Raw genomic sequence first — 13819 nt, 5'->3', positions numbered from 1 at the left:
TGTGGTTTAACAGCTACAACGTGACATCTATTCCTTACATGTATATGCACTAATTCCATTAGTCTTTAATCTGTTTTGATTATTTTCTATTTCTGCTCATGACGATTGAATGATCTACATGGAGAAAGTGAGGATTACAGATGCTGGAGATCAGAGTCAAAGAGTGTGGTGCTGGAAAAGCACAGCCGGTCAGGCAGCATCCGAGGAGCAGGAGAATTGACATCTCAGACATAAGCCCTTCATCAGGAAGGGCCTGATGAAGGGCTTATGCCTGAGATGTCGATTCTCCTGCTCCTCGGATGCTGCCTGACCGGCTGTGCTTTTCCAGCATCACGCTCGTGAATGATCTACATGTCTGGATTATTGAGTTTGTTAGTATTTCTCTGCTTCTAGCTTTTCACCTTTCAGAAAGTACCCTATTCTATTCTCTTAAAATCCAAAAGAAATGACTTCACACTTCCTGACCTCAAAATTCATTTGCCACAATTTTAACCCATTCACTTAATCTCACAGTCACAATTTAATGTTGTGTTTCCACATTTTAATGTTGTGCTTACCTTTATGCTATCATCACATTTGGATATGTGGCTTTCCATTCCCATATCTAAATTGGGAATAAATCAAGTGAATAAATGAAGATCCAGAACAGGTCCATGAGTATCTGCTCTCATCATAGAATCATACAGAATGGAAGAGGCTGTTCAGCCCATTGAGCCTATAGCGTCAAAAATACAATACCTACACTACTCCTATTTTCCTGCACTAGACCTGTAAATGAATCAATCAATTGTTTTCTTATTCTTTTAAGATATTTCTTGAGAGCTCAGCTAAAAACATGTGGAGAATCATGAGCGAGATTTGCATCCTATGCTAACATAATGCAAAAACAGCAATCATCCTGTTAGACATCTTTGATTAGATTTCAAGCCTCTGAGAGTATATTGTAAATACAAAAATCAATATCATAAATATCAAGTATTTATCTTATTGCTGATGTGGCTGTGTCCCAGCAGTGTAATGTTATGCATCTAATGTGTGGGTGAAGAGTGTTAACAGGCTTTCTGCTTTTCTGCACTGGTTGCTGTTATTTTTAACCCATATCATGTCTAGCAGCAATGTGAGAGGAAATGGGAACCCAATGTGTAAGTCTCCCCATGTCAGTATAAAGCCTCTCCATTGGCAGTGCCTCCTCATAGCTACCCACAAAAATTGGGCTCCTCATGGCCCCAGGCTAAAACTTCAGAAAAACCAGGAGGAGGAGGCTTTACCTCCAGACGTGCAGTGAGCAGCCCCACGAGTACACTGACACACCCAGACACTCATCGACCAAATTCCCAGCTATCGGCAAATGGCTCCTCTGTCCTTGTGGATACCTCAGAAGTTGCATGCCTGACAAATAAACTGGAGTTCAGCCTAAAGCCAGGCTGATGGTTAGGTTTGCCATCTTTCCAGCAACTCTGACGACAAGCATTGAGGTTTGAATTTTTTTCTAACTCAGCTGGGGAGGTCATGCAGAGGAACCTATTTCTTGGGCGGTCCATGGTCTTCAATAATTTTCCCAAGGCCTGAGCTTTGCAGAGAACACTCCAGCTCGGCTGAAGAGCACTAACAGGAGACAGCTGTTACAAGTGATAAGGCCAACTCGATTGGTGGAGAAACATTTGCTCCAAACTGTCTCCAATGGTTGGAGGAACCATTGTGTCCCACTGGCCAACAAGCTAGGGCCTCAAGTCGCATAGTGCCACCCAGTGAGGTGCTACTCCACCATGGTTCCATCTGCTTCAAACGGGTGCTTGGAGCTTAGAGTGTCTGCTGAGCAAATGGAAAGGATCCATCACATCAGGCAAACAACAAACAACAAGGAGGATTCCAACTCTTCAGTTGGCAAGCTGGAACATTGGGCATGGGATGAGCATAAGATTGACAGACAACTTACAGCTTATCAATAACAGCAGCTGTGATCAACATGGAACTGGATAGAATTATCATGGACACAGCTTCATTCCCAGGCTCACTGAGACCAGATCACCGAAACATAAACATTACATGTTAATCTGGCAGGGAAGACTTCATAGGAAATGGAACACACTTCTTTTGATGATAGAGGCCTCACAACTGTTCAGAATATGACCCCTACAACTGCCTCTCAACTCAAACATGATCAGTTAACATCACAAATGTCCATGCTCCACTACAGAACCGGAAGACCAATTTTAATAGAAGCTTGACACTGTTATTATTCATGATATTGAGTCATTCAGTCAGACAGCAGGGAGACAGACCCTTCAGTCCAACTCATCTGCACTGAGAGGACATCCAAATCTGACCTACTCCCATTTGCCGACATTTGGCCCACATCCCTCTAAACTCTTTCTATTCATATACCTATCCACATGTTTAAATGTTGTAATTGTACCCACCTCCACCACTTCCTCTGGCAGCTCGTTCTGTGCATGCACCACCCTCTGTGTGAAAATGTTGCTCCTTAGTACCTTTTTAAATCTTTCCCCTCTCACCTTAAACCTATGCCCTCTAATTTTGGACTCCCCTATCCTAGTCAAAAAACCATTGGCTAGTCACCCCTTGTGGTTTTATAAAAGTCAATAAGGTCACCCCTCAGCCTCGAACACTTTAGGAAATAAAGCCTCAGCTTATTCTTTACCGACTGAGGAATTTCATAGTGGGCATGGTTTGTGGGGCACAGGCCTTGGGCATTACGGTCTGACAAAAAAAAGAGGTCTATTGAACTTCAGTGTTCCCATAAGCTTTATATAACAAATACCTTCTTTCAGAACAAGTCAGGGAAACTAGGTCTTCTGGGAATATTCTCTACCAAAGCATTGGCACCTTTCTGGAGCTGATCATTACCAGCATGACTTGTCAAACAGCATTCCCACAGCTACCACAGCACTGACTGCAATCCAGATCACTCCCATTCTGCACCAGGGTTAGGATGCAACAATTTCCCAAGAAGCGTCAGATTATATGAGGGGCATAGCTACAAATTGAGGGGTGACAGATTGAAGACAGCTGTCAGAGACAGGTTCTTTACTCAGAGTGCTAAGGGCATGGAATGCCCTGCCTGTCAATGTAGTTAACTCAGCCACATTCGGGGCTAAGTGCCTAGATGATGATGGGATAGTATTGGGGGATGGGGTTAGATTAGTTCACATGTTGGTGCAACATCAAGGACGGAAGGGCCTGTTCTGTGTTGTATTGTTCTATGTTTGATACCACATCACCAGATTTTTAAAAAGTTGTTTGAGTTAATTAAACAAGTGCTCTCTGGCATTTCCATGAAATGTGCAACACTAAAATGAAAAATACTTTCAGACACTGTCTACAATACAAAACTCTCAACATATGGGAAGAAAGAACAGAAAAATGCTGATTGGTTCAAGACTAACATCACTGTGATGGAACTTGTCATTAAAGTCAAGCAGTCTGCCCTTAATAGTTGTAAGAGCTCCAATTGAAATAGGGTTAAATGAACCAAGAACTGCATAAAACAAAATCCAACAGACTGGGTGGTGACACACCAATGACTATGGGTGATGCTGGATTACTCTGCCAGGATATCCAGATGTACTTTGATACATGAACTAGCAGGGGTATTTATGAAAGGATCAAAATGACAGCAGGTCAATTAGTAAATAAAATGGCTCAATTGAAAACAGAGGGAGGAGAGATCATCACCAACCACAATAAACAGTTGGAGAATAGGTAAAGTACCTTAAATTTCATGCTGGGAAGAATACTGCCACCAAAGAGATTCTAGACATAGCAGAACTGGAAATCAAACCAACAGCAGAGGAGCTTAGCAAATCTACTCACTTGCTGTCCATGAGCAAAGCTTCCAGGTGCTGAAGCTGTATTGCCTGATAAGATGCAAGAAACCAGCACTCCTGCAGCATCAGTAGTGCCCAGGATATGTGTAATGAAAGACCGCAACATTGCACAAGAACAAGAACAAGGGTTACAGCACTAACTGAAACAGCATTGAGGTATCTCACTGGTGACCATCGTGGAAAATGTATTTGTTCCTGTTTGCTCGCCAGACTGCACATCCTGGCTGAACATATCTGCACTGGATTCCAGCATGGTTTCAGAACTGAATTATCTACAATCGATACTACTACCGGGCGGTAATGGAAATGTTGTGAACAAAGGCGACCATTATATATTGCCTTCATCAATCTCAGTGAGGTATTTAACCTCCACATCATTCAACCATGTGAGCAGATGTATTTAAGCTGCTGCAGAAAATTGGCAATATGCATCAGAAAGGCAAATATCATGGCCCAGGATGTTGCTACAGCCTTTTCCACAAATCAGCATTGACAATATGGTTCTGAGGTTGTTGATACTTCACATAGCTAAGGTCTACAATTGCCAACAATCTGTCACTTGATGCTGAAGTCAATTCAGGAACCACAAAAACTTTATCTGTTATGTCCAAGCTAAGTAAGGGAGTGTGGAGCACCAGTAACCTGGCTGAGAAGATGAAATAGTGAATGAATAACATGCAGTGTGTTCCTGCATACTGGTGAGACTAATATACTGGGCAGGAGAAAAGGCTGAAAAGCTCCACCTTCACTGTCTCAGATGTCTCCTCAGCACCTCTTGGTCAAATAAAGTTAACCAACAAGTTGAAGCATGCTAATTCCATCAACTCACACTCAATACCTATCCAACTCAATTTCCCTGTATTTCTAAATGATATGCTACAAATGCTGACTCACTTCATCTGCTCCCTCCCATCTGCATCTCTTTCCTAAATGTGGTGACCTCTTAGATATTTTCACCTCAAAGTTCAACCATATTCTCAGCTATCTATCACCTCTCAAACTTCCCATACTCTGTGATACCTACAACTGTGATATCATTAGTTATGTCCATGCCCACCATTTCCTTATGCCTCCTTTCAATTATTTTCTATTCTGTGCAAAGCATCAGGATTATTATTAACAAAACTATCAAAAAGATATGTGATTGCTTTTTCGTTGCTTCAGCTCACCTACCACACTCCAACATTGTCAACTGCTTAACTACTTTATCCACTTCTATCATCACCCCTCTATCTATTATCTGGTGATCTGTTAGAAATATCGAGTATTGTGATCAATTCAGGTCTTCATGTTATAAAAGAGAACATAGAGGCGCTGGAGGAGTTGCAATAAAAATTTAATAGAACATAATCAGAACTGAGAAGTTAAACCTATGAGGAAAGATTGAATAGGCTGAGGAGCTGTTCTATTTGTACTGAACAGATAGAGAACTTTAATGTAATATTTGATTAGAATAATTGTCAAGAAGGAATTTCCAGGTAAAGCCAAAACAAGAGACCATACATGCACAATAGTCACTATAAAAAAATGAATAGGGAGTTCTGGAGAAATTGCTTGACCCAAAAATTTATTAGAATGTATAACTTAATAACATCAGGAGTGATTAAGGCAAATATCATAGACATGTCTAAGGGGAAGCTATATATGCACATCAGCGATTAAGGAATAGAAGGCAATGTTTATGGTATTAGCTGAACATGCGGGGAGGAGGTTCATGTTAAGCAGAAAATAAATTTGTCAGGTCAAATTGTCTTGCATCTGTGCTGTTACTTCTCTCTAAGACTTTGTAACAGAAAAAAAAAGATAACATTTACATAGCAACTTTCATGACTTCAGGAACTCCCAAAGTGCTGTACAGCCAATGAAATTTATTTGTAGTATAATCACTGTTGCAATGTTGCAGCATGATACTGTTCAGATAATTTGTTTTTAAGATGGTTAGAGTCATGTCGCCAGGGGTAAACTTCTCCTGTTCTTCAAAATCATTGCATGAGTTCTTTTGGATCTATCTGAAAGTGCCTAAATGGTTAAAGTCTCATCTCACTCATTACTGCACTGGGTTGACAGCCTAAACAGTTGTGCTTAAGCTAGGAATGGAACTTAAATCTATAAGCTGCTGGTGCGGAGGCAAGAGTGCTTCTAACAAGTCATGCCTGACACAGTGAGAATACATTGTTTACCCATGTTCTTGTATTATTGGGCATTACGTCAACTTTACCATCTGGGATTAGGTATGCTTGAAGAAGTTGGACTTTAACTTATCAGATAATACCTTGGTGAAGACTATTTATTGAAATCATTGAGTCAATGAATTCATAATGTGTTGGGACTTACAAATAGAGTCATGGGAAGGAGTCTAGTCCACCGCTAAGTCTCTTCACAAATGAAATGGCTTCTATTTCGCAACATGGTAATTTCCCAGCTGATGGCAATACTGGATACATCAGATTCCAAAATGAAAAACTTGACTTGAGAAGCTGTAGGTGTTATTTGACTTCACTCTGACATCACTTTAACTTTCTGCTTTTAGACATTTCTTCTCACATTTCTAAGTTTCTCAGGACTTTTTCCCAGCCCTGACTACCTGGAGATTGCTACTAACTACATCTCTGTTGTCATGCATAAAAGCAAATTACTGCGGATGCTGGAATCTGAAACCAAAAGAGAAAATGCTGGAAAATCTCAGCAGGTCTAGCAGCATCTGTAAGGAGAGAAAAGAGCTGACATTTCGAGTCTAACTGACCCTTTGTCTAATTAGTATAAATGCCTCCCTATTTCTCCCTTTTTTAAGCTTTGACAAAGGGTCAGTTAGACTTGAAACGTCAGCTCTTTCCTCTCCTTACAGATGCTGCCAGACCTGCTGAGATTTTCCAGCGTTTTCTCTTTTGGTTTCTGCTGTCATGCACCTGTTTTCTCTACATGAACCTACTCACTTCCCTCTCAAGAGCAACCACCATAGCAATTATCTCTCCTTGTGGCCTGCAGGATATTTAAGCTCAAATCACCTGACTTCATTGAAATGTTATTGAACTCACTGTTCGAAATAACATGCTGACCTTTTGAAAAAGGTAGTTAGACCATCACAGAAGAGAAACATAAAATCCATTTCCTTTAGTTTAGAATCTAGAATCCCAAGTATTAGTAGTGTATTATAACCTTGATTATAGGATATTACAGTAAAACATTTACGGTCAATATTTAAAAAGTTTCTGTAAAATACAGAAAGAATCAGGGGTGTTATTTCTCCTGATAAAAGCTTGGTGACACCTCCAGCAAGTGAGTAGAGAATAATAGTAGAATAAAAACTGGCTATTTCTCAAGAAAAATACAGTGAGTGGAGGAAGGATGGTCTCATATGTAAATTTTGTACATGATCTTACTTCTAGTCACACACATCCTCTGGTAGTGATTGATAGGATATTGATCCAATGAGAATTATTCTGTCAGAAATACAGTAGCTGGTTTTGTCATTATATGCAGCCATTCTGATGAATAAATGTTTGACGTCTTCAGATGAAAATTCTCCCTCTATGGTTTTAACAGATGTGGAAAGTAAGAGTTTCAAAGAATAAACTTAATTTGGCAACATAAAAGGATGTATTATTTTTTAAATTTCAATGACGATTAACAGCAATCATTTAAAAGTAATGCTAATTTATTCACATATTTGTTTAATAATTTCTATTTGTCTTTGTCCTAATTCTTTCCTACTTCAATTTGTAGCATTTTGGAAAGAAACTGAAAGCTATTATGAAGTCTCTACTGGAAGCTCTTTCTGATACGACTTTCCGAACCATCACTACTGACCTCCTTTACATTGCATCCAATGAAGTACAGTATGATGACACTAAAGTAGACTTCAACATGACAAAACTTGGTTATGTCACTCAGAATCTGCATTCTTCCCTTGGAAAAGGCAATGCCTATCTCGAAAAAATGACAGCTGGAGAGGAGCTTTTATCCAATGCCAACCTCCATGATTCAATAAATGGTACTAATTACCTGTACAACCAATCAATTATGAACGATGAATCGACAATAACTTGTGGAGAAAACTTTATGGACATGGAATGCTTTATGATTCTGACCCCTAGTCAACAAATGGCTATCGCTGTATTGGCTTTAACTTTGGGAACATTTACTGTGCTAGAGAATGTACTAATTCTGTGTGTTATAATCCGATCTCGCAGTCTCAGATACAAACCATCCTACCACTTCATCGGCAGCTTGGCAGTGGCTGACCTCCTGGGCAGTGTGATCTTTGTATATAGTTTCGTCGACTTCCATGTATTCCAAAGGAAAGACAGTCCCAATGTCTTCCTGTTCAAACTTGGTGGTGTCACAGCCTCGTTCACAGCTTCAGTAGGCAGTCTCTTCCTGACAGCCATTGATCGATACATCTCCATACACAAGCCCCTTGCCTACAAGAGGATTGTCACACGGCCAAAGGCAGTCATTGCATTTACTGTCATGTGGACCATATCAATCATGATCGCTGTGCTTCCTCTATTGGGCTGGAACTGTAAAAAACTGAACTCTGTCTGCTCAGATATCTTTCCTCTCATTGATGAGACTTATCTGATGTTCTGGATCGGTGTTACAAGCATTTTGCTGCTTTTCATCATATACGCCTATGTATACATTCTGTGGAAGGCACATGTTCATGCTGTCCGTATGATCCAGCGTGGCACTCAGAAGAGTATAATTGTACAGGTGACTGAGGGTGGCAAAGTGCAAACTGTTCGTCTTGATCAAACACGTATGGACATCCGACTGGCCAAGACGCTTGTCCTTATTCTGGTCGTCCTCATCATCTGCTGGGGTCCACTCCTAGCCATCATGGTCTACGATGTCTTTGGGAAGATGAACAAGCTGGTAAAGACGATATTTGCCTTTTGCAGTATGCTGTGCTTACTTAATTCAACAGTTAATCCTATTATCTATGCTCTGCGGAGCAAGGATCTGAGGCATGCATTCCGCAGTATGCTCTGTACCTGCAAAGGGGCATCAGCTCAGCCACTAGAAAACAGCCTGGAGTCAGACTGCCAACAGAAACAGGGGAACCATCCTGGTACCATGCAAACAGCTGCCAGGACCTGCATCAAGAGCACTGTAAAAGTAGCTCAAGTGGCTATTTCAGTCTCCACAGAGACATCAGCTGAGGCCGTCTGAGTGGAGGAGTCTGACCATTCACAATGACAATAATTCTTAAAGGTTTAATTGTAATAATCGTATTGAAAAGAACTTAGGCAGCTCTTCTGCCCTGACATCATTAGCACTAGCTCTGGAAATACAGCAAAGCCAATTTAGAAACTGCATCCATCCAATTGGCTCATGCATGTCAAACTAAAACCAAGCTTTTCACTGACAACTTGGTTTGTACAGTAAGAGTAAAACAGAACTATATGTGGCAATATAGCAGGTCTCACGAAAAAGCCATTCTCAAGGACAGTCCCTGAACTATCTTGAAACAAGGATGTCCTTTTAAGAATGTCAAGGAAGTTAATATCTGTCACGCACAATATTGATGCAGGTACTTCTGGTATTGCAAGGGCACTCACTTCATGGATGATGCCATCTCCGTGTTGCTGCTTCTCTATCCTGGCCCTGGTGATTTATTTGGCTGAATTGCCCATGTCTAGTTAGGACAGAACCAAATTTGGCAAAGCCTATACCTTTCTAATTATAACTGTCAGACTAAGGCAACACCTGAGAACACATAACTGCATAATGAGCTGCCCTTACGATACATGGTGATACAAGAGACAAATGACTTATTGACTCATTATTAATGCAATCAAAGGTGCATTCCCTGTTGAATTAATATTTAAATTCACAAATTAATTATTGGCTTATAAAAATGAAATAATTTATTCTTTTTTACCAGCAGCTAAGATAATTTTAATTCTTGGTGATGTGGCAGATATTGACCCTACTGATTCCTTTGAATGTGTAACACTGCTTGTTGCACATATATACACATAAAGATACTCAAGCTTGACATATGATGTGTGATATAACCTAATTGCTAGATCCATTAATTTTCAAATACTGGATTGAGCAATTTAGATTTAAAAGCATCAATTGTGAAACTATCTCATAGTTCCAGTGCTATTGGGCCATTTAGTGGACTAGTTCATTTCTCACTGATTGCCGCAGATTGATTTATAATTTGAATTTAGGTGTGTTGATACCTGAGGTAAAAGCATTCAGTGTAGCATCAAGCAGTTACATTAATTTGGAGCAATTTAAAAGTAAATAATGGTCCAATGATTTATATATTTCAGTAAAATGTCACAACGATGGTTAAATGCTACCTTTCTTCCTGATCTTGGTTGTTGATTGGAATAATGACTCAGGTGGTTTTGAATTCAGAGGCATAACTCCTTTGAAAGTTACTCAAAGCTGTTTTTCAAAATGGTATTGTGCAGGTGGGCTACTAAATTGGGCTCATTTGCAGTTGAATTCTGGGTACCATGATGCTTTTAGAGCTTCAAAGTGATCCCCACGCACACTTGCGGGTGAACCAAGCTGAATTGTGCAGACATTAAGACACAAGTGAGATCCATTGGAAGTATGCAAAGCAGAAAAGTCACAATGTCAATTAGAAGCGATGCTGATTAGACATCAGCGATGGATTTTTGAAGCTCAATGCAGCAGCTAAAGCCCCTCTTAACCTTACATATCTGAATACATGCTTCCCCCCCACTCCGCCACAACCATTTCTATGGTTCAAGGGATCATCAACTGCTTGTATGTTAGTTTGTGGTTAGCGTCTCCTCTGGTTTCTTTTAAGCATTAGACTTCATTTTACAATTGGTTCAGTTTGCAAATTCTACATTAAGTGATACGACAGGGCGGCACGGTGGCTCAATGGCAAACACCACTGCCTCAGAGCGCCAGGGATCTGGGTTTGATTCCATCCTTGGGCGACTGTCTCTGTTTCTACTGGGTGCTCAGGTTTCCTCCCACGGTCCAAAGATGTGCAGGTTAGATGGATTGGCTGTGCTAAATTATCCATCGTGTCCAGGGGTGTGCAAGCTAGGTGAATTAGTCATGAGAAATGCTGGGTTACAGGGATGAGGTGGGTCTGGGTGGGATGCTATTTGGAGAGTCGGTGTGTACTCGATGAGCCGAATGATCTGCTTCCACACTGTAGGGATTCTATGACAGTTACAGAAGGGGCTTATTGCTGACTTCAAAGCTTCAGCACAAGGCAATTGCAAAGAGACGAGTGTGCACTATTAGACATCTCCCTTGGACTATAGTGTAAATTGGAGAATGGAAACAGCTTACACAGGACACACAAATTACGAGCAGAAGTAAGGCATTTGATCCTTCATCCCAGCTCGGCCATTCAACAGGTCTTGGTTGATCTGTTCCAAATTCCATATTCCCATTTGTTCCCTGTAAACCTTGCCTAACAACAATTTATCAGCTTCTGCCTTTAAAATATTGAACAATCCTGCCTGTATTGCTTTCTGAAGCACAAAGTTGCATATCTATCTGAGAGAAAAAAAATCCCCTCATTTCTTTTCCAAAAGCTTTCCAAAAACTTTAAAATGGTTTCCCAAGAGCAAGTCAAACTGCAGGAGGAGGGACTACGAGAAAGTGAAGAGGTCTTGGTATGAGATTATTTCCATCCAGGATGTCCAGTGACCCTATCTAAACCTCAGGGAGGAACAGTATGTGCAACAACTGTCCTTCCGTAAGGATGTACTTCCTTGAAACTGCTGCAACATCAGTTTTTTTGTATTTGGCATTGCTGGCTGGACCAGCATTCATTGTCCATTTTTAATTGCCCTGGAACTATGTACCTTGCTATGCCATTTCAAAGGGCAATTAAGAGGCAATCACATTGCTATGGGTATGGAGTCAAACACAGACCACAGAAGGCAAAAATTACAGATTTCTTTCCCATAACAGCATTATTGAACCACATGGAGTTTTCAATACTCATCAGTGGTTACGTAGTCATCCTGGGGCTAGCTTCTAATTCCAGATTTTACTGCATTCAAATTTCACCATTTTCAATGGTGGGATTCGAACGCATGTTCCCAAACCATGTGCGTGGAGTTCTGGAATGCTAGTTGGTGTCTGTAAAGTTGACTGTGGGATGTTTGTACATCTGCATCCTTCTAGGCTGGAGTTGGAATTGAGCAATATAATTGGTCCCTTTCTGCCTGGGATGTTCATGGACAACTGTTCGGAACGTGAGGCCAATAACTGCAACCCATTCCCCAGTCCCTGCAGTGTCTCACCTTGCCTTCTCTCTGTCACTGACTATCATTTGGACAGAAAAAATATCCCATAAACTCCTAAGGAAAAAATGAAATGATGTCCGATTGCATAGAATAGTCACACACTCTCCCTTGAGTATTCCTTTACTGCTTCCAATTTGGAGATGCCGGTGTTGGACTGGGGTGTACAAAGTTAAAAATCACACAACACCAGGTTATAGTCCAACAGGTTTAATTGGAAGCACACTAGCTTTCCTAGCGCTGCTCCTTCATCAGGTGTTGCTCCAAAAGCTAGTGTGCTTCCAATTAAACCTATTGGACTATAACTTGGTGTTGTGTGATTTTTAACTTTATTGCTTCCAGTCTTGATTGTCCTGGCTCGGCTTAATAGTTCTATCCCAATGGCTACAGCGTGGCTAGTGGAATGCTGCTGATTTTCAGTGAGGTAAAATGAAGTTTTGCTTGAAGGTTAATCTCTAGAATACTGGATTCTGAACATCAGGTTGCAGACTGCAACATCTCAGCAAGGGGAGTTAGCAGCCTGGGTTGACTGACAGACAGACAGACAATAGCAAGGACACTGGTGGAGTAGCAGGAGTCATCACTGTCTTACTGAGAAAGGTCAGTGGTTTTGTGCGTTGTGGGAGACGTTGCCAGTGTCCAAAGGTGGCACCTTGGTAACCCTTGTAATCTATTAGAGGGTAGGTTACTGGTTTACTGCTATGTACACTGTAATTCAGTGCCATATATACAGCAACGTGGAGATTGTTTAGGGAGCACTTGCTGATAGTGCTGTGCAGGTTTGTTGCACTGAGGCAAGGAAGGGGTGGTAGGGTGAAGGAACCTTGATGTAGAACATTAGGCAAGATGAAAAAGGAAGCTTACTTAAGGTTGAGAAGGTAAGGATTAGAAAGGGTTCTAGAGTATTACAAGGTAGCCAGGAAGGAACTGAAGAATGGACTTAGGAAAGCTTGAAGGGGGCATGAAAAAGTGTTGGCGGGCAGGACTAAAGAAAACCCCAAGGCATTCTACACTTATGTGAGGAACAAGAGAATGGCCAGAGTGAGGGTAGGGCTGATAAGGGATAGTAGAGGGAACTTGTGCCTGGAGTCAGAGGAGGTAGGACAGGTTCTTAATGATTACTTTACTTCAGTATTCATGAGTGAGAGGGTCTTGTCATTTGTGAGTACAGTGTGAAACATGCTTGAACAGGTTGATGTTAAGAAGGAGGATGTGCTGAAAAAATTGAAACACATGAGGATAGATAAGTCCTTTGGGTCAGACAAGATTTACACACGGGAAGCAAGGGAAGAGATTGCTGCGCCTTTGGCGATGACCTTTGCATCATCACAGTTCACTGGAGTAGTGCCAGATGATTGGAGGGTGGCAAATGTTACTCCTTTGTCCAAGAAAGGGATTAGGGATAATCTTGGGAATTATAGACCAGTCAATCTTATGTCTGTAGTGGGCAAATTATTGGAGAGGATTCTAAGAGACAGGATTTATGGTTATTTGGAAAATCATAGTTTGATTAGAGATAATTGACATGGCTTTGTAAAGGGCAGACTCACAACCCTTTTGAATTCTTTGAGGATGTCACAAAACACATTGATGAAGGTAGAGCAGTGGATGTGGTGTACATGGATTTTAGCAAGGTGTTTGATAAGGTTCCCCATGGTAGGCTCATACAGAAAGTAAGGAGGCATGGGACACAGAGAAATTTGGCTGTAT

At 41.0% G+C, this 13819-nt stretch overlaps 1 protein-coding gene across 6 annotated transcripts in view; it reads left to right on the top strand.

The window, feature by feature from the left end:
* The window catches only part of cnr1 (cannabinoid receptor 1), a 37333-nt gene extending 25021 nt beyond the window's left edge, over positions 1-12312 (top strand). For all 6 annotated transcript variants that reach the window (XM_072553681.1, XM_072553694.1, XM_072553688.1 and 3 more), the window contains one exon: positions 7572-12312. In XM_072553681.1, coding sequence (XP_072409782.1) covers positions 7572-9020 — 1449 coding nt within the window. In that variant the 3' untranslated portion in view covers positions 9021-12312. The remainder of the gene's footprint in view (positions 1-7571) is intronic.
* Positions 12313-13819: the final 1507 nt, after the last annotated feature.

The sequence above is a fragment of the Chiloscyllium punctatum genome, chromosome 3 (assembly GCF_047496795.1).
Source record: "Chiloscyllium punctatum isolate Juve2018m chromosome 3, sChiPun1.3, whole genome shotgun sequence".
Lineage (NCBI taxonomy): Eukaryota > Metazoa > Chordata > Chondrichthyes > Orectolobiformes > Hemiscylliidae > Chiloscyllium > Chiloscyllium punctatum.
This window is presented reverse-complemented; position numbering and strand designations above follow the sequence as displayed.